Genomic DNA, 22,262 nt, shown 5'->3' on the forward strand with positions numbered 1-22,262 from the left:
TAAAATATCCACAGAGTCAAAAAAACGCAAACATTAAACCTTGTTTTGCTTTGGATGAAGCCTCTTGGTTTGCTGTTCGTACCTGTTTATATGTCCTCTCTGCCACACATAGCAGAAAAAAGAAAATCCACACTAGAGACACACGGACCATAAAACTTATAATAACCATTGAGAGAACCAGAATGTCTCCATTTGATCCAAATGCAGTCATACAAAGTTCAGTGGCAGAATGTGTAGCTAGTTGTTCCAAATCTTTAGCTTGGGAAAGTCGAAAGACAAACGGCATTAAACCCAAGATTAAAGATATGACGTTTCCAAAAATCTGATAACCAATTCCTGGTATATAGCTGTTCACCTAAAATCAAAAGAAAAAAGATATATTTTAAATTTTTAAATTAATTTGGAATTAAGTCAATAAATAAGTTATTAATGCTACTGTCTCACTATCACAAGAACACTTTATAACCTGGTAAGATATATGAAACCTTCAACCAAGCATCTTCACAATTTACTATTAAGAAAAAGGAAGCCCTCAAAGAGCACTTAATGCACAGGAACCAAATATGACAAATCATTTAAAAAAACAACATAATGTTGCAGTTAAGAGGCTCCAGTGCATATTCTTGTATTAAAAATTCATTCAGCACTGAATTAGCAAAGTGCACCAATGGGACTGTGTTGCTTACATCCTGTATGTTGCTCCTATTTGTGTTTTGGTTTTAGGTTGTATGTTTTTTAAAGAAATCAAATTGTTCACAGTGCAGACAGGACTGCAGTTCTATCGTGCTGGCTATGGCTTTAAGTTTACTCCTACTGTGGATTGTACCCAAAACTGTATTGTCTCCAAGTCAAATACAGAGATCTGAACTAAGTTTGTGAATACATTGCTTTTTAACTAGTTGGAAATGGTAAGTATCAACATGTCAGAATTAGTGACAGTTTTCTTAAGCTATGCTAGGATTTTACATTCATCTCTACAAAATGCCTACGTTGTCTATATTGAAAAAGAGCACGATATCAATTAAATGCTTTTCCAACTGTTTCCTGAAGAGGAGTACTAGGAAAAAGAAGGGAGGACTAGTGAGACATCCCACTCGTCCTCTTATATGTTTGTTTCCTAAAGTGGAAAGCTTTCTTTTCCAATCTTAACTTTAGCATCCAAATACTCGGATTTGTATATTCCCAACCCAACATACTAGTTGTTCATCAGAATCAAGGAGATAAACAAGAATATTCACAGCATTTATCACTTTGGAACAATAAAACAGAGGTTAGCTATGTTAACACATTTTATTGTCCCAACATTTAAGATTTGGTAGCTTTTTTATCTGTTAGTAACAAGTAAATCGGAGCGATGTAAGCCATGGAACAATAAGGTCAATAACAGATACTTTAAAAAAAAAAAAACAAAAAAACAAAAAAACCAACCCAAAAAAACAACACAAAACAAGCTTATTTTTGGTAGTGCTTAGACTCCTAAATACAATATTTGCATGAAGTAAAAAGAATACTCACTCTGTTCATTATCATACCACTGATTTCAAGCACAGACATGTCTGCTTTCTTGCAGTCATTACCCTCCCATACAATTGCACTTATTTTTTCTAGTCCTGGATTCAAACTGTGGATCCAAGGCAAATGACTCTGGGGAAGACAAGGAATATATTCCATCAGAGATAAAAATCTATTGTCATGTCAATATGCCTTTGTCAGCAACATGCTGATAAAAAAAATGCTTTAGACTGACACAAATATTGCTGTATAGCATTTACTTCTACTATGTGCTATGATATATTAACCACTTTCCTCAAAATCATCCTTTTTTTTCCCCAAGAAATAGCTGTGACTACAGAGATCTTTCCTTCCCCATACTTCATTTTCTAATAGTGTGCAGTTATTGTGGTTGAGGGTTAATTGGCTTTCTGTTTTGCTCAAACATATCAAAGAAGAGACAGGTATGAAAACAAAGGTCTACTTATAAGCCATCTTTAATTTTGTTTAAATTTAAATCCATGTTTAATGGAATATTTTATTTTTCTGATTATTATTTTTTTCCCCTAACATTCTGAAAAGTACTCTTCTCAGGTTGAGCCTAAAGCAAACAATTTTTTTTTTTATTTGGTTTTAATGATATTTGTGTACTTCACGATCCTTGTTATGGATAAAGGCCCCCCATGCTGACTGTATCTGGCAAGACTCAGAGAGAGTGGTAGGAGTTTAATCAATACACGCTGCTCCAAGAGCCAAGCAATCCCAGCCTAATCTACTGAATGCACTTATGGCTGAGGCACCTTTACTCTAAACAGAGTGCCAAGTGAGAACTGAAGGATCTGGAAAAATGTTGAGTCAACGAGTTCTGCCACGGCCATTTCTTGACTTCCTTCAGCCCTGTCTCACTCCTCTCCCATTCAGGAGATTAAAATTGCCCTCAACTCTGCCTGGTCACCAAGCACTATGCGCATCAAATTACTGGAAGTGGTGGTGCTGGGGAAGGCAGGGGGAGGGTCATGCTATTATTGTTAAAATGTAATTTATCATTGATTAAAAGTAAAGCTTTTTATTTTATTATTGCTTTATCAGTATTTATCTGAAATCTTTGTATTCTGCTAAGTACTCAATTATCTCCCTTTTTTTTTCTCCATTGGATAAAAAATATTGATTTATATTATTAAAACAACACAAATATTAGCTGCAGGACTTTCTTAATCACAGGTTTCCAGGATCTCCCTCTAGAGGGAGTATCGACACCAGGAGCTGAAACTCAAAAATTCACAATCTACAATCAAACAGAAAAACAAATTCAATGCATATACTGCAATTCAAGTCCCTATTGCAAGGTTTCCGTTTTAGTGCTTATATGGAATGTAAGCACGAAGAATCAAAAATAAATCAAAAAAAAAAGCAAAAAGGGCATGATATCCAAATTGCTATCTCTTTTGGGTTTTTTTTCTGGGGGGTTGGGAGGGTGGTTTTTAAAATCAACAAATACATCATTTTCATTTCTGGTTATGAGTGAAAAGCCTGTCTTTTGACATTCTTTTCTTTAGCTAGCATTAACACCGTCTCTTGCATGGCATTCCTTAGTGATGATGATACACTACCAACACATATGACATGTTTACCCAGAAGAAGGTTTCACATTCTCTCCACCTGTTTACTTAAATGGTTCAAATTAGCAACACAATTAACATGCAATTTAAACATAAGACTTGTACTACAAATATAACTGACACTGACATCTGAATGGACTTTATCAAATGAAGGCTAATACTTGATTGTTAATGATCAAGTATTAACAATGGATTCTGTCCAACTTTAACCCAAGGCAGGCTGCAACTGAAGTGTTGCCCAACAAACACTAAAATTTTCAGAAATGACTGCCTATATGTTGCTACAGAATAGCATTAAAGAAGGGAAATAAAATTATTAGCTTTAAGGTAAAAATAAAATATTATAACTAAATAGAATTTAGACGTATATAATACACATGTAACATCATATATATACATTACACATATAACATCAGAAACTATGTATGTTGTCTTTCTGTTTGCTTTTTTATATATACATTTATATATAAGCAAACAGAAAGATGTCTGATATGTGCTCACAGAAAGTGCTTCCACTAGAGGGGAAAAAAACAACCAAACAAACAACAAAACAACCCCCCACCAGAACCATCTACCACAGAGGAAACTGAAATCAATCAGTACTTGTCCTGAACTAGAACTAAGATTCAAACAGTCAAACGTTCTGTAGGCTGTTTCAGTAGACTGTTATACCCTCTTCATTTGACAAATTAATGACTGAGTAGCAGAAATCAAATTTTCCTTGTTTTAATTCTATCAAATCACTTCGGCTTTGTTACTTTCACTTAATATAGAGTTCCTTCTCCCAGGCTTCCTGACATATGATAAAGCTGATAATACTGAACTCGTGTATAGTATAAAAAAATCAAAACTTGTGGATACCAACCTGATGAAATGGGTCATCTCTGTATTCTTTCTTCACACATGGATTCACTTGAGGGCTTTCTACATCTGTCTCACTGGTACAGGAAGAGTGGCACTCTGCACAGTGTAAGAGGTCCTCCCACAGCACATCTTCGGTTTCTGATTCTGGCCTCGCACTCTCAGAATCTTGTCTGGAGCTTGAACACCGAGAACTGCAGCTAGTACCTGACTTAGGTGTATCCTGAAATTAAAATATGCATTGGAATTAATGCAGCTTTTTTTATTCTACACTGTTTCCTGACAAAAATGTTATAAAGTTCAAATTAGTGAATCCACGCTTACCTGTTTTTTATGTTCCAATCCACTACCTTTCTCATCAAAAACAGTCACATGTTTATTGAAGGACTGTCTAAGAAGTTGCACGTTTTTAGACATTGTACAAACAACTAAGAGTCCATAGTCCCTGCTTTGTTGGGGAGGTGGTCACATAATGAAGAATCAAATCATATTAACTATTAAAAGGAAATAACTATTTTACAAATTTTTAGAAATCATTAATTTAGACTTTAACAGCAATTACCAAGCCACAGACTCTAACTATGTCTCAAACTTCTGATTTCATAAGCTATAAATTAAGTCTCTTTTAAAACGCTTTACACTTTCACTATTTTAGTGAAATTAAGACTCACTTGTGTCTTTCATGAAGCCATATACGCTGAACTGAAGTCCTAATACAGAAATGCGACTGGGAGTGAGAAATGCATCATCTGCAAGCTATTTTAAATTAATTTGACATTTTGATTTTCTGTCTCTAGTTGTTGGAGCTGAAGTGTTTTAGCTACTTATTAACTTCTCCCTACAGTAAGGAGTTGTTTCTCTAGAAAGGGCAAGGCCCTGGACGAAGAAGGGACAGGTATTTCTAGTCATCCAAGACCTGAGGCACTCAAATAGCCTTTCAGGCAAGCAGCGTGGACATAATTTAAATAGTTTTAAAAGAAAGCTTGATATGTTCCAGAAGCACACTTCTAAATGTAAGAGCCTGTAATAAAAGAGCAATTGATTCTTAAATCCCCTACAAATCACATTCCCCCATTATTACTACTAATGTACCTTTTAAAGACAAGAAGAGAGTGAGCTTGTTTGAAGACAGTTACAAATCAGGTGTAGAGGAAAAACAAGCAGGAGTACACATAGCTAATGCTAGGTATATGTGTAATCTACACAGTCAAACATAAAATTCTAATTTTTTTCAACAAACTGTACTTGAGAAACAAGCATGCCCTATTATGTTCAAATTTTACCTATATCTTAGATAAAGAAAGAAAAATAGGAAGTTTGGGACATTCAAATCGCCCCGTGCATACATATGAAACAACGTAATGTTGTCTTCAGAACAAGAATGCAGAGCTTTAAACCACTTTCTACAGCAAGCAGAATGCATTTCCTGCAAGACAGGTGGGCAGTCTTAAAAGCAGTACCATCTTACTCATCGCCATCCTCTGGCAATTTCCGTTTCCTTTTAACACAAAATTTATTTCTTTCTACTAGTTTATCTCAAGAATATACACAATTTTTTACACTTAAAAAAAAAAAAAATCAAGCAATGTTTCAGCAGACCTACTAATTTAATATGATTTGTAATGCACTACTATCTGAAGAAATGTTCTTTGTTCTTCCTAAAAATCATATTTAATGTATTTTATGTAAGCAATTTTGTGAAGAAATATTTAGAAAAAATTTGGTCTAAATTCTTTCCCTTTCTTTTACAACGTAAGGGATAACATCAATGCAGAAAGAGTCTGAACTATTTTTTTTTCTTAACCAAAAAAAAAAAATTATAGAAGGCAGTCACTACTGGGTACCATTGAGTCCTGAAGTTAATAAAGTAAGAAAATTAAAAAAGCTTGCTCAAACAGCAATTAAGTTGACAAGTAAACATGAATATAAAAGAAAATGTAGCACAGAAGTTGAGAGTATATCCACTGACTTCACTAATTTTTTTTTTTAAAACACAAAGAAAGCTTTCACAGATTTGAAAACTATTGTTTCATTTCCTTTGTAATCGTGTGGGGGAGGCGAGTTGGTAACAACAAAGAAAGGCTTCCTCTTTCACGGCATCAGTCAGATAAGTAAATGGGGAACAAGTGTAAAATATTACTGCCAGAGCTACACATGGAGCAAATTTCAGTTTCTGAAGATATCTACACAGTCTTCCCTAGCTCTGAAGCACTCTACGCAAGAGAAAATATATTTAAGTTGAAAAAAAAGTGACTGTAATCATGTCTTTCTGCTTCCTCTTGTCAAGCACTACCAGCTGCACAAGTATACAGTCAAGAGGCATCTTCTGCAATATGAAACAACGGTTCCAAGTATCGACCTGTTCAGTTATCCTAAACCAAACATGCATAAGGCATTAAACACTCAAAATCAATTAGCCTTCTGGATCTTTTTAACCAAAGCCTGTGAGAAATAAATGAAAGAACAGAAGATTATCTAACAATGTTTTTATGCAAAGCATCAACTTCAAGGCTTTGCAACTGTTATCAGAGAAAGCAATATCTGAACCCTTCTAAGGAGACAGTCCTTATATCAAGTAGAAAGCTTACTCATGAGGCTCTGGCCTATTAAACCCAACTGTAAGTAGACTTTCATCAGAGCTGAAATTACTCTTTACACTCTTTTCTTATAGTCCTAGTGAAAAAAGGCTAATACAGCCTTTAAAAAAAAAAAATTATCTCTTAAGTTGCATACCATTGCAAAAAGGAGCATAATTTCTTTAAAATTATAAATAAATAAATAAAAACACAATAAAATATCCCTTTCTCTTTCAATGTCTGAGTCCTTGCGATTAAGGGCTCTGCTAATACAGAATCTGTGACTTCCCCTCTTCTAAGCTATGATGTCATAAAGTCTCTTAGAATTTCAATATTTTTATGCATTAGCAATTTTGTTGAGATTTCATGACAATATTCTAAATCATTGTTTCAATAAACGTTAGGGAATGAAAACTCAGAGGTAGAGTCAGACTCCTCCACAAGGCGGCTAGTGAATCCCAAATACTAAATGGAGAGAAACAGCAGCAGTAGCATGATGAAAATTTGCATACTGCCAATTACTACTGTTTCTGTAACAAATCAAGTTTCCAGAGGAGACTGTTGCTGTCTTTTGATACCAGTTGAGCTGGCCATAACCTGATGCAAGATCTACAGAATATACTTTAGGCTCCTTAAAACAAATAGAAAAATGGGATGAAGGTCAAACCAGCTAAATAAAAACCTCTTAATTTCAAAACACTGTCTTTAAAAAAAAAAAAAAAAAAAAAAATCCCTGTCCCCCACTAGCATGACTTCCAATGACTCCTAAAATCCAACACAGAAGAAAAAAAGTTTGTGGAAAATATATCTATTCTATAAGAAACCAAGAGGTTTTAACAATTTACAGAAAAGCAGCAATGGAAAAGAACATACCTCCAGAGGATAGTGTTTCTTATAATGGTGAGATTTCCGGTTTCGAAGTGTACAATCACTAGAAGTGCGTTCTATGTTGCGACGTAAAGAATATCCAGTTTCAGGCCCTTCCTCACTAGAAACTTCATCTGATAAATTTGTCACAGTCCTGTGAGTATCCTAGTGCAAGAAATATAGTATTAGTAAGACATACATTCATTCATACTTATGAGGTCTTGTTCTCAACTACTGAAATCAAATTTCTTCCTCCAACATTATTATCTATGCTCAGTGAAATCAGGTATTAATGCATTTCCAATTGTCAAAATTAAGTGGTACAGCAGGAATTATAAAATAGAAATTGTAATATCAAAATAAACATTTCTCAGATGATGAACAGCTAGTTCATATTATAATAAGGAACAGTTCTGACATTCTTATTTTAAATGCGAGCGTGTCTAAACCAAACCTACCAAGAAAGGCTTAGAGGCAATATATCCAGATTTGGAAAAAAAACCCACAAAACAAAATAAAAACAAAACAAAACAAAAAACACCCACCAAAACTGTGCCGTAGCTGACACTGTAACACTGAATTATCAACACATACAGTACAGCATTTACCTCTTCTTCCAACGATAAAATGCTACAGATTGTATGTAGAATACTCAGATCATTAATTTATTCCATTTTCCATTTCCCTGATTTTAAACTAAAGTTAAAGTAGCACTTACAGCAACAGAAAGAAAAAAGGCAGCAAAGGGTCATTCAGCTGTCAAAACCTTTTTTGTATTTTCTCATTTATTATGAGATCACCAGATAGGACCCTGTAAAGTTTCTTTTGGAGTCTTCCTGTCATCAGTGAAATGCTAAAAGGACAAAAATAGTGAAGCTATTCTCTATGAATACAATAAATCCTCTTCCCCCCCTGCAACTCATTCTCTCTTCCATGATGCGCTCTGTTTTCTGGGATGCTTCAAGGTCAGGTCATTTCACTTTAACAGCTGAGTTGCATAGAGAGAGAGAGGGACAAGCAGAACAGTCTGGGGTGTCTTATCTACTACCTTTTGCAGTGGCACCGAAATATATTGATTGTCTTTGGAGGAAGAGATGAGAAGGAAAGAAGAGAGGAGCCTATTCTAGCCTCTGCCAACTCCTCTTTAATGTGGGTGTGTACTCACCAAGCAAGTTAAACATAGACAACATCTCATCCATTCTATCAAAGAAACTTAAAACTCTTTAAAATTACTTTTTCGTAAAAATCCTTGATTTGCTCAATTTCATCAAGAATGTGAAATACGTGGAATTGATAAAGACAACTGCTATCACTGCTGAGAAAGCACCTCCCGCAGAGCAAGAGTGAAGTTTTTGCTCTGAGATGAACCTTCATCACCTTCATTCTCAATCATATGGATCTTTAAGGGGTTGTTTAATAATTTGGCTATGAAATCCACAAAGGATGCCTTTCCTTTATAAAAATATGCACTTGTAGACTTCCAGTAGAATAACCTTTCCCTTTGATATTATCATGGAAAAACCCTTGCTATGATTGCTCATTGATGGTAAATACTAGTGAGACAGAGTCAAGTATAAGAGCTGCAATGGCAGTCAATGTATGTTCAAATACCAATGATTAGAGAGCCAGGAAAAATGTTTTGGAAAAACTATTCCGTAGAACAGAAAGATGAAAATAGGATATCCAGGAGGTAATCAGACCTAGCCAAATTAAAAGTTCTGCTTTGTTTCATGACCATTTCCTATGCTTCCATCTCATCTCTATTCCTCACTACAGAGAGTCCTGCCTACTTCATTGAAAGGGAAATTGTGCTTACATGATTCACAGGCAAATGCTCAGAATTACCTCAAAATTACAAATTGTCAATAATCCAACATTTGTTCCATTTTAGCATAGAGACAGACCTGTGCCCAGAGTATCAAAGAGGCAGGAAAAGGTACAACGTGTTTAACTGGTCTGAAAAAAACCCACAGATAAAAAACAGCACACAAATTTCTGTGTTGAAATACAGAATGGCAAAGACCGTTTAGATGTCAGTAAGGATCCTCCTACAAGAAAAAGGAAAGGCTAGGAATATAAGGATGAAAATAAGAAGACTTAACATAATTTTTAGCCCCAGGACCCTAAGCCTAATTTCACCTTAAAAACATTTTTAAGGATAAAGTTATCAATATTATTCTCATACTAAATCCAAAACACAGCACTACACCAGCTACTAGGAAGAAAATTAACTGTATCCCAGCTGAAGCCAGGAGAGTAGATAAGAACGCATCAAAAGCATCATATCATATCATTTGACAAATTAATAACCCTGCTTTGAAAGCAATGAAGCACACTTACCTTGTGATGACTGTGATTGTTGAAGGCCTCTCTCACTGTTGCAGGGCTCCACCCCGACTCTTCTGGCTTAATCACTTCACATCGACGTTCATGGGCCTGCATACATTCTTCACTGCTTTTACCTGTCTTTTTCCCCTCAAGGGACACATAGCCATTATCAGTCTCAGTGGATTTATTTATTGAGTTTTTTGCTTTCTTAGACCTGTATTTGAAACAAATATATCGTATTAAATTAATGATTCTCTCAATTTTTTTCCAGTCTAAATCCTGCTTATCCTTCTCAACCCATGTTTTAGTTTTACTAAGATGACCACAAACTAATAATATTAACATTTGGTGCAATATTTGCAACTACTTCATCTTCTAAATAATACCCATTATCCTTTCCTAAAATTGTTACAAAAGAAACTGTCAGCGTCTGGAAGAAAATTATATCATTAGCTACTGAAAGAAAAGGAAACCTACGTTTGAGAACTAAAACTTCACAGCAACTTTGGCAATAGAAGAGCCACAAGCCTCAAATGTAAATGAGAAACTTCTCTAGTCTATCTTAACAAAAAAAGAGGTATGCTACAAGTTTCTTTAAGTGTTACTAATTCAAAGCAAGTATGCCATTTCCTGAAGCTGCAAACAAACATGCTGTTTAGTACTCTGTACACAGGTGTTTTTTATTGTTGTTCTTTTAAACACTCTGCTTATTGACAACTCTACTAAGCAGGTGATTTACCCTTTTCCATATTATCCAGTAACACCCCTGGCAACATATTCTGATATATCTTACAAACACACTAATTAAGCCTGTTTTCAAATCACAAACTAAGATTATGAATTATGCTTCAGTTCTTAAGGCCACTAATATTGATGAATAGTCTTGCAAGGCCCTTATCTAGTCAACAGATGTAGCAGCAAGAATACTTAATGCCAGAAAAAGGCTTTCTCAAAGCAAACATTTGGATGATTACACTTCCAAATTAGAAAGCACAGTCAATGAAGGAATGAAAAGGAATAACAGCTTGCTACCTTATCAATAGAGACTACTCAAAGTCTTCGCTTAAGCTTCTGTATTCTCAAAGTAAATGACATTGGGAAAAAAATCAGAAAAGCAATTGATATCTTGTATTTATTATCTTGTTAAATTCCCAGAACACTTGTGGGAAAATAAAAAAGGTGTTAGAAATCAAGTTTCCAGATTTTTTTATTTTTATTAGAAGTAGAACACTGGACATAGGTCATAAAACTATCAAGAATCTGTTCAATCGATCATGCGCTCCTGTGAGGGAATATGCATTGCCTTTCTCTTTAAGGAGTGAGGCATTCTGTGAGAGCTTGGATTACACAGCAGAAGATTAAATTCCTCTTTAATATGTACACCAAACAAATTGGGAGAATTGGGATAGTCGCCTCACATTCCTCCTAAGATAAGGTATTCCACGTATACAGGGCAGACCTGAACACAAAAAATGGCTAGGGAGAACTGGATAAAATGGAAAAATCAAAAAAGGAACAATTAAACTGTTGGAATGCAGACAAAACAATGAAGAGGAGAGACAATGTTACTAAGGTGTTTCATCCTCCTTTCCCATGTTTCATCTCATTCCACCTTCCCTCACCCCTTCCCGGAAAAAAGCTAACAGCATTTACTTTTTTTTTTTTTTTTTTTTAAACCAAAGTAACTGCTGCTCCACTTCTCTTGTAGGAAGCTACAGAACTCACCTACTATTACCTGACCTATTCCCAAAATTCTTAGTCAACTTCATTTCTAAATGAGCACAAAACCAGCAGAAACACTTTCTGTAGCTTTTATGTATTTGGATGGATTAAGTTTTATTATAAGCTTACAAAGGTAAAGAGACAGCAACATGCTTTAGCATGTGTTTTGTGGTGGTAAAGCAGTTAGTAAGCCTCCTGTTGCAGATTACCAATGTGCTAGCTCATATACAGTTTTAATTTTCTAGGTCCATTAAGAAGATTGCCTAAAACATTATTGAGGCTTTGGACTAAAAAGGTCAAACCATCAACAGTAAACGTGTTTGAACTTTATTTCTGTGTTGTTCCATAATGTAATGGAATTGACATGAAACTTGAAAGCTACTAGGAAGAAGTAGCCTCAAACAGTTGAGTAGGAATAGATAAGAGAAAAAAGAACATAGGTATGCATGTATAATTTGTTCAGATAGGACTTCACTACTCAAGCAATGTTTAAGTGCTAAAAATGCAAGACAAATACTAGTCCGACATCAAATAAGGCTCATTTTGAAAAACAGGTAACTTGACTGAAAGTCTTTCATTTGTTTCTAACGTAGAAACCAAAGTTATTTTTTGTAAGAATCACTAAATTTAAGTTTAAGCCTCAAGCCAGAAAAGCATAAATTTGGACTTAAAAGTTAAGCTTGCATGCACTATACTGTGTTAAAAGAAAAAATGACAGTAACAAACATGAACAATACTTCCCTAGCTGATAGAAATGTATAGTTTCCTAGAATTGCTATATATATACACACACATCATTAATCAACTTCTAAAATTTCATGCTAGAATTAAAAGTATTTAAGAGCAAGACAGGGCAACACCATGAGTAAATCCAAGGTCTTAAAAAAACTTGAACATATGCAAAAGCTAAGTCAAGAATGACTTTCAGTTTTATGCATTAGCTAGAGAAAATATTAAGGAAGATTTAAATCAAGTTTCTGCAAGACTGCAGATTTTCACTGTCAAGTATTCTATTCCCATGTATTTTCATAGGGGTTGGTCTAAATAACTCTCCTCTCTGTCCGTGCTGCAAAACTTTTAAAGAAGTTACAACTGTAAGATTTCCATAATTGGAGCGAGGACACACACAGAGAGCAAAGCCCCAAATCAGTACTACATTCTGAATAAATTACCTATTTGGATATTGCCCTCCTTTCCAGTGAAATTAATAATTAGTATTTTCTAAATTGCTCCTGTGCTGGATTAAAGTTTAGAATTTTATTTTATTAGTCAGACTGAGTTCTGCCATTCAAAAGGATATTTATTGAATATACAGTTCCAGATTACCAATGACCTGAGTGTAGGCAAATGGTCTAGGTACACAGGGTCCTGCCTTAAAGCAAAGAACATAATTTCTGAGGTTAATTTTGAAACCATGTGTTTAAGATCTATATTTAAAACTCCAGAAAATGGTATCTCAAAGCTTAATACATGTGAAAAACTGATGTAAATAAACAAACACTAATGAGACATTCTAATGTGCTTATCTAAAGTGCTTCAAAACAGGACAGATGTCACTGTACAGCTTCCTTGCACTGAGGTTTCATAAGATTTTCTTCAGCAAAATCACCAAGTAAAAAGCAGTCCATGTGCTCCGTGCTGCACTCCTGCTTACTCATTCCCAGCCCCACTCTGCCATCCCACTGTGCTGACAAAACTGTTCGCATTACCATGAAAAAAAATGCATGAAGAAACTGATCTGCATGATCTCCTGAGGAAGAAAAGGTTATTTTTCAGCTGGATGAGTTCCTGATATGGTTCGTATGGCTCCAGACACACAAAGAACTGTGCCTCTGCAATTGAAGAGGTAACAAATGACTAAGGGCTACTTACAGCATTCTCAGTCACTCTGTGCTCTTTATCCTTTGAAGATACTATATATAATAAGTAGTCATCACTGAGGCTTAACATCTATATATATGCACACTACTTCTCACTAAATGGTTTAAACAAGTCTTTAGAGCAAGTCCCACACAGCCCTTCTCAACTGAAAACTTTCTGAGCCCAATACAAGGGAAGGTAAGGAAAAAAAAAAAATCTTCCAACACTCCTCCATAAGAGGACCAGTATCTTCAATGAATGGAAAATATTCAAAAGTTTACAAGATTACACTCCAAACATACCAGAAAGTAATACATACAGACCCAAAGAACAGCAGTGGTGTCTATCACCATGACTCAGTTTGTCAAAGCTAGCTAAGTCTACACAGGAAAAAGTCAAATGAACTCTCCTCTTGCAATATTTTTAAACATTTTTAAAAACTTCTCCAGAGTTTCAACTAGATATTCCCAGACTGTAACATAACACAAGCTTTACCAGTGGTTAAGAGCACGTACAACAAGTATGACAGACATGTTAGCATTGCCATATTTAAGATGCAGCATGCACAACAAAACATCAATGTAGTAATCTGCAGTATCCCTTTTCTCAATTTCATACTATTTTATGAGCATATTTTCTCTTGTTAATAAATGCTGATATATAGCACTCAATGCTGCCTGTATAACTTATCTTAACACAGACTGCTGCAGAATGTTATTTTAAAGAACTTTTTAATTGCCCAGAGCACTGCATTAGCAGATCCGTCATTTGCAAAACAGCTCTGGAATGTAACAGGATTAGAAGTTTCTTCCAAACATTAGAAAATGTATCTTTGATGTTTATTTAGAAACTAAATGCTGTGCCTATTTGAATCCTGAAGGCTTCTCCTTCAGAAAAAGTGTGTGATTTGATGACAGTAATAGAGTTTAATAATCATTCTCTCACAGTAATAAGCAGCCAATGTAATAAAGTAAAATTAAAGAATCAAATTTTCTCATTGGATTAAAATTGAGAAACTGAGTTGGTTCATTCCTGGTAGCCCACACAGAGTACTCCTGCATCAAAATATAATTTAACTAAAAGTTAATTCAATATGTTTTCAAAATTATTGCATCAGCATTTGCAAAAGGCAAGAAACAACACATTAGTACACGTTCAAATACTGAGACAAGTTTACTATTAAGAACTTAAACTAGATCAACAAAAGTTTAATCATTACATCAATGTTTACTTATTTAGAAAAGGGATAGTGCGTCTCTAACACATAAGTAAGCCTTGAATAAATACAAACCCTGATAAAAAGAAAGCAGCATGCCAGATATCTCTGAAGACAGCGCCAATACTGCAAGAGGTGCTTGTACCGTAGTTCTGCACTGTTCCCTCCTGTGTGTTATCTGTGGTACTAGAGCCATCTCCTTCCCTATGTACTTCCAAATGTGCTGCTTTTCTTAATTTCCTTCATCAGAAGAGATTAAAATTGGAAGGTAGCTTTATAAGTGCAATCTACTAGTCCTATAACGTGTTCAGCAGTTTAAGCATGCAAAAACCAAGCAAGATTTCAAAATACTTTGCTAAAGCTTTATCACGTCAATTTAATAAACTACATTTAATAAAACTAAGCATAAGACTTATTCATTATCATAACACTTAAACCCAAAATACATTTCATCTCATCATCAGAGGCTTAGACCTGCAAAATGCACTACTGCAGGTTTTCCCATTTTAATAGGACACTTCACTGTAGAGCAAACCACACTCGGTGAAGTGCTGGAAGACTTAAGTTCTACACTTCCAATAGCATCTCCTTTAACATATGTTTCACACAGAGATCATTAGTCAGTATCGCACAGAGTTCTAAAACTAAATTTGCAGTAATATAAATACTGTCACTCCACCACTATTCAGATAAAAACTGTTTTGAGACAAAATGTTAGAGTCAATGCATTAAAATTCCAATAAAACAATGCATAAATTAGTCAATGCATACAAGTTAAAGAGCACCAATTAAGTACCCATTTTAAAGTTTCAGATAAAAACAGAGCACCAATTTCTCATCTCTTGCAAAGCAGAGACTGTAGACCCCTACATTTTTTCATGCATGTTCCTTAGAATAGTTTACAGTCCTATATGATAGGTACTTTAACATAGACTATACCTTCTTCTTTTACCCCCTGTGCTGAGAGGTGGCTTAGGAGTTCGTGTTGAAACAATCTGACAATGCACAGTTCCAAGTAGCAACATTAGCCATATTGGCCCAATTACTTCAGTCAGAGGTATAGTATGTGGGCTTTGGGCTGTATAGAATAACACTACAGCAGCAACTGGAAAAGAAAGGAGATGAAGTTGAGTTCAATATTTGAAAAGTCTGAAATGGCCAACTTGTAATATGGCTTTTGTTAAAAGGAGAAACAGTCAGATGTAGTCCTTTACCTGCATTTTAAACCAACCCATGTCATTCTGAGAGGAAGGAATTATAATTGCAATGAAACAGGCAGCAATAAAGATTTAAACAGTTGCCTACTGTCTTAATATCCATCTCTTCTTTTACACTTGTGATGTAACTATTGCTCAAAAAAAGGCAGCAGAATGAAGTAAGGCGGGGGGGGAAGCATTTGGAAAGCTAGATCTGTCATGAAACTAAATTAAGGTGAAACTTCAGTCAGTAGGAGACAAAAACAAAAAGCAAATGTCATCCTTAATGCAGCCCAAATAAATTTAATTTGGTATCACCTATAATGATGCAGCACAGTCCAACAAGTTAAGTGAGCACAGGATTCATCAAACCAGGAACAGGTTATCCAGACAGGGTGAAGTCTCTGCCTCCTTGGAGATATTCAACCTTGACTGGACACGGCCCTGAGCAACCTGTTCTGGCTGACCCTGCTTTGAGCAGGGTTAGGACTAGATGATCTCCAGAGGGCCCTGGCAACCTCAACTAGCCTGGGATTCTGTGGAACCATACATCTATTTCGACAGTGTAAAGACCAACAGACTTGAGACTAGAAACTCTTCATATTCTCTAGCAGAATGCATTTTAAACTCCATATGCCAGTCAAAGGACAAAATTGTCCATATGGATACAGACATGTGTAAGTGCAACCCTGTATACATTTCATATATACTTGCGTGTATATTTGCTAGTAATGAGGAAAGACAAACCGTGTAAACTATGAGGTACTCCAGCTGAAGTGACCAGGAGTCTAACTAGCACCTGTGGTTGGAAAAGGGGCAGCTTGCAATTCCATAGTTAACTGTTAAATTTTGTAACCCTACAACCAGCTTTTCGTATACAGCCAACTCCCATGTAGCTCTTCTTGCTCCTGTACCCAGAGCCAAACCACTTCTACAACTCAGAAATGTCTTTACAGGCATCAGGTCAATCTAAACACACTCAACAGGCATGGGGCAGACAGAAGAGGCAATCCCTCTTTTCTCTGCTTATTTTATGTTCTTGTTGCTCTACCTCTATGGCTTGAAGTGCTGTGTTCTGTAACTCAGCTGAGGGAAGCTATCAAGAAAGGAAAAAACAGAAACTCCAAAAAACAATTCAGGAACAGAACAGGGGAATAATTCTCTGTGCCTAACATCTGCACATCCCATGAGAACTTGGTTTTGTTCTTGTACCACTAAAAAGTGAAAGTCCCATAACTTAGACCTACTCCTAGCACAAGAAAGACATGGTACAAGTTCAACAGCTTTTAACAGTTCTCTACTAAAATTAATTGAAAAAAGTACAGCCACATGCAAATTCATGTGCCACATTCAAACACCTAAAATATATCACATGAAGCCACACCTAACACAGCAGGTACCTGGATGCGATGTTTTCCACTAAAAAGAGATTAGACATGTTTTTCATGAGATAATCTTTAGCAAGGCAACCAGTATTAGAAACATGATGAATGTACAAAACAATAGAATTATTTTTGATTGTGGTAATCTACTTCTAATTTCCCATCAGTCTTTTTCCTAAATTAAAGCACAGAAGTCTTACGTAGAACACATAGGGTATCTTTTATTACTATATGTGGACTAAGTTTTTGCCATGAGGTTTCTCAGAAAGACAGTATGCAACAATCAGTAATCCAACTTAATAAAGGAAGAACAAAAAAGGTACAGATAGTAAAAGGTACAGATAATACTACCTCTTTCTAAATGAGCTTATCTGAGTTTCTCACACATACAATTAGTTTCATAACATATAAAGTGTAAATAAGTAGCCAATTTTGACTCCTACCATACAATTTGGATAAACATATACTTCTGAGAACACAGAGCTCCACAGATCCATGTGAAATGATTTGCAGGAGTAGGCCTTCCCAGAATAATTTCAAACTTCACTGCAAGATTTCTTCTGCTACTTCAAAAACATTTAGCAAAGCAGAGGGACCTAGAAGAAATCACCTTCTTCCAGAAGATACAAATCTGTAGATTGCAGATTCCCACCATGAAGTTTCACATGGATTTAAGAAAATGTTACCAGTCTGCTGATCCTTTCGGTAGGATGGGAGGGAAATCCAAAAACTTCTTTCTGCACAGTATGTCAATATGATGTAGTTCAGATTATCCTAGAATTGCTCCTACCAACAGCTAGGTCTCGGAACAGAATTTCTCACACCACTTCTAATTATTTCTTTACTTATTTATAGTATTTGGACTTGTACTTTTCTAAATGACAATTATTTATTTTGTGAAACAGACATAAATTAAATTATATCACAGAGTAAAAAGCTGTATCAAAGAAAGCAACTGTGCATTTCAAAGACCAACAAGCATTTATTTTGATAGCATTTGAAGCTTTGAAATATTTGTATTACCAAGTATAAAAATGCATACATACATATATATGTATCTCACCACAATAAACAACCATTATATCACTATTAAAGTTTCTTGTTTCATACTTAAGACATACACAACAGAGATACACACTATAATTTCACACTTCATTTTCCTATTAGAATATAGAAACATTTTTCAAGTAAAAATGAGGTAATGCTATAAACTAAATGGATAAGGAGTCAGAAGAAAAAGGTTTTACTTCTACTTTAATTCATCGGCCTGTTCCATGACCTTGAACAAAAAGCATTTCTCTGTAGTTCTCTTATCACACATTTTGCTAATCATACTTTATACTAAAGGAAACCAATGCAAATAAAATGTGGAGTTTAAATCTACAGCCAAGGAAAGAATTATTTTCTGTAGACGTACATAAATGTTATTAAGTATCCTGCTTAAAGCTAATCAATTTCAAAGCAATAATTCCAAGTAATGCAGTTCATAAATCTATAAAAAATACTTCACAATTAAATAAAATCATTTCACTAAACATATATAAACAAAATAAAGTCAGACCATTTTACAACAGTGTCAGTGAGAATCTGTCATGATGACAAAGTCCGAGCTACAATACAAAATTCAGATTCAGGGCAGAAGTATGGCCACTGGAATTTGAAGTGTTTCGTTAAGTTTTCATAACAGATTCTTGATGTTTTGGTGCTGCCTTACCAATTTGGTACGAAATTAATAACTGAGCGCACCTTCTGAGTAAAATATAAGTAGAACTTCTATAGAAGTGCCAGAAGGAGAGGCTTGAAGGGGGTTGTTCTAAATAGTTTCCAATAAAAATTCTGTCAATTTAATTTCACTTACGTGTACATTATAAGTCTTTCAATTTATTTAAAAAGACAACAAAAATTCTGCAGTTAATTCAGCACAATTTAAAAGACAAGTGTTTCAAATATTTGGATTATAGTGTAATATGGAATACTATTAATTCTTTTCCAGTATTTGTTAATTCACAACCTCAGAAATATCAGAAATATTTTGTCACATTACAGACTATATGGATTAGGGAAATGATGCATTCCAACCATAACTTTAGTAAATCATAGATCCCAAGAAATCTGAGGGGGGAAAAGAGCTAATTACAGGATAGCTCTGTAATAAACATCCTAAAAAACTTGTTTGCACTCAGAATCTGCATTGAATCACTATTTTGCTGCTTTTAGAGTCTTGTGAAGGCTCTACAAATTAAGTGTGGATATATTTTTAAAATAAATTTAATAATGGGAACATAAAAAATTACTGTAATGGTGTTGCTCAGAATAAGCCACCTATGAACATGATAACAAATGAACTTATGTATTTTACTAGCTATATTACTATAAATGAGATTAAAATTATTAACACTATGGGATCGCTTACCATAGTATACACAAATGCTACCATATGCAACAATACTTTTTTTATCACCTATGTCAGAAATGGGGATAAGGAGAAGCTTTTATAGGAGACCACATGAATATCTGTCAATATTTCAAGTTTTGGGGAACTGGCACTGTGAAATTAATTTTATAGCTGCTAACATCATCGCACAAAAGGCACCGTCGTCTCTTTTTTTAAACTCAATTTCTTGTTTTAAATACAACTTCCAAATGATACAGTGATTCACAACTGCAAGGACAGATGGCAAAATTGAAAAAGTAATATTGTATTTTAATTGGATTTCAGTGGAAAACTTATCAGTCATTTAGCTTCTCAGGGTACTTAAATTGCTCCCAACTTTCATTAACCTTCTGTTCCATTTCTGTCGTACATGCTTCTGATACACTTATTCTTTTGGTGACTTTTACACTGTTAGATACTGACTCACTACATTCTTCCCTTTCTAATTTTCCTCTTATATATTATATATAATTAAGAGAAGCACAAAGTCAGATTACTAGACCTCGAGATTGAGTATCCCAAAAGCTGTGAATTGCCTTCTGTTTGTTAACAGTTGCCCAAAAGTCCTATAATCTACGAAATACAAAATCAAGATGTATAGTCTCCCCATTGCAATGAAAAAAATAGCAGAAGCACATAGGACAATAAGCCCCCCCTTCGCCAGTCATTCAGCACAGCTGAGGTCTGACCAAAGTATAAGCTAGAAGTTCACTGCCTCTGATGTGACCAAACAACACGTGGAAGAACAACTGGAAACAGGTCAAACAGACCATCCTACCAGGCTGCACAAGCTGCACGCACCTTGGCAGGTTTGGCCTTGCTTGTTTCTTGATCAGAGCTCTCGATCTGCACAAGTACCAGAAAGACCAAAAGCCCAAGACAAAACACACTGCCTCAGCCAAAGGTTTCTTTCATATTTCTCAGTCCTGAACTGAATTAGATAGTCCTGGAAACCTAATTTATATACAGAGATGACAGACTAACATGTGTGCTAAATGCTGAAGAAAGCCTGTGAGGAAATCCTTAAATTTTCAGTATGCCCCCTTTTATATGTAAAAGAAATGTTAACCAAAAGACATATGCTTGGGACTGTGTCATTCCAACCTTTCAAAAAATATTGGAATGAACCTTAACAGCATAAAGTGAACCAAATAACACAGAGAAGCTCCCATATGGTTAAAATAAAGCATTCAGTTGAAGCTGATCCTGTAATCCAACTCTACCTTGAAGAAGGTAAAGAACAAGCAGCCAGAAAAAGATGACCCTCGATGTCACTTGTAGCCACCACCTGTAGAAGAATGGAAAGAAAACAACTCTCACGATTCCTTTGCGGGTCAGAGATGTCCAAGGACTTTCAGGTTTTGCTTTAGCAAAAGCAGATCCTTTAAAAAAAGAAAAGAAATTTCGATATATTTCATTGTTATGGCTAATAATAACTTTAGTCGTTCAATAGCAGAGTAGTTAAGATAGTTATTTAAAGGACCAATTATTAAACATAATTATTTGAATATATCTCGTACTTCCACCATGTCACTATCTCCTCAATCCAAGATTTGCATAAATTGTTGGTGCCCTCTTAACTGCCATTATGAGGAACTTCTACAAATACCTGAATTTTGGAATGTGTGAGTAACAAAACATTGCCATTTCTTACTATGTCAAAATTATTTTAAAATAATTTATTAAAAATTATTCTGTTTCACTGACATATCAGAAACTTGATACGAAGCAACAGGAAGTCATATGAAAACTCCACATGCCTGTGCAGGCACAGCCAGAGCCCCTTCCCAACACAGCAAAGTGATCTAAAAACATCAACATCTGTAAATTGCTCCAGCCACGTCGTTCAGGAAAATGGAATAAGGTTGAGAAGTATAGAGGAATATCTGTCCAACTGAGGACTAGCCCCAGGAGCAGGGAAGCCACCCAAAGAATAATTTATCTTTGTCCCTCCTTCTACACCATTTTCATCTCACTTATTCAAATGTCCTTTCTCTCATATCCCTCCGTTTCTTTTTCTCCCTGCAAATTCCCGTTTCTTTGGCAGCTAGAAAACTGTAACATTTACTTAATGGGGGTGCGACTTAAATTATGCCAAGGTTACTGCTTGGAAAGGGCAACTACTGCATGCTGCTACGCCATCTCCGCCTTGTTGACAAAGCAAAACTGGCATTAGTGAGCTCTGCGCTGGCACAGGTAAAATGCTGCCGGTATTGGAACCACTTTAATGCCAACTCAGACATCCACGCAGAGCAGCCATTTAAATGCTATTCATGTATATCACTATACTGAAGTGCTCTACTGCTGCTCCCCAATTCCTACAAACATTTAGTTTTCAGTTCTGTTTCTTTCAAGTTCCAATGTTATTTGATTTTGTTTCTTTCTCTTACATTCCCATTTTTAAAAGGTTATATTGTTAGGTGATGTGATAAAAGCTCGCCTGCATACCTGCAGAGGGAGCTCAAAGAGACAGTGGCAGGAGGGGGAGCCCAAATAACACCCTGCCAGGGTTCTTCTAGGTCCACCACTGGAGCCATCCGCCCGTCGAAGGCCCATCCACAAGCCCAGCGCAGGACAGAGGCACGAGGGCAGGCGGGAACCCAAATCAAGGAAGGAGCACCTTGCCCAGGCCCCTCCCAGGGCTGTCCCAGCAGAGCCATCAGCCCTGCTGTCCAGGCGTGAAGCCATGAGCCACGGGGAGCGGTTCTCC

At 35.6% G+C, this 22,262-nt stretch overlaps 1 protein-coding gene across 1 annotated transcript in view; it reads right to left on the reverse strand.

Annotated features, from left to right (window-relative positions):
- The window catches only part of PHTF2 (putative homeodomain transcription factor 2), a 55,693-nt gene that overhangs the window by 14,828 nt on the left and 18,603 nt on the right, over nucleotides 1-22,262 (reverse strand). Inside the window, exons 5-12 of the mRNA XM_075727713.1 lie at nucleotides 20,776-20,934; nucleotides 15,480-15,645; nucleotides 14,616-14,780; nucleotides 9,755-9,956; nucleotides 7,421-7,579; nucleotides 3,976-4,194; nucleotides 1,516-1,644; nucleotides 83-355 (exon numbers count right to left, since the gene is read on the reverse strand). Of these exons, the coding sequence (XP_075583828.1) occupies nucleotides 83-355; nucleotides 1,516-1,644; nucleotides 3,976-4,194; nucleotides 7,421-7,579; nucleotides 9,755-9,956; nucleotides 14,616-14,780; nucleotides 15,480-15,645; nucleotides 20,776-20,934 (1,472 nt within the window). The remainder of the gene's footprint in view (nucleotides 1-82; nucleotides 356-1,515; nucleotides 1,645-3,975; nucleotides 4,195-7,420; nucleotides 7,580-9,754; nucleotides 9,957-14,615; nucleotides 14,781-15,479; nucleotides 15,646-20,775; nucleotides 20,935-22,262) is intronic.

Source organism: Pelecanus crispus, chromosome 1, assembly GCF_030463565.1.
Source record: "Pelecanus crispus isolate bPelCri1 chromosome 1, bPelCri1.pri, whole genome shotgun sequence".
Lineage (NCBI taxonomy): Eukaryota > Metazoa > Chordata > Aves > Pelecaniformes > Pelecanidae > Pelecanus > Pelecanus crispus.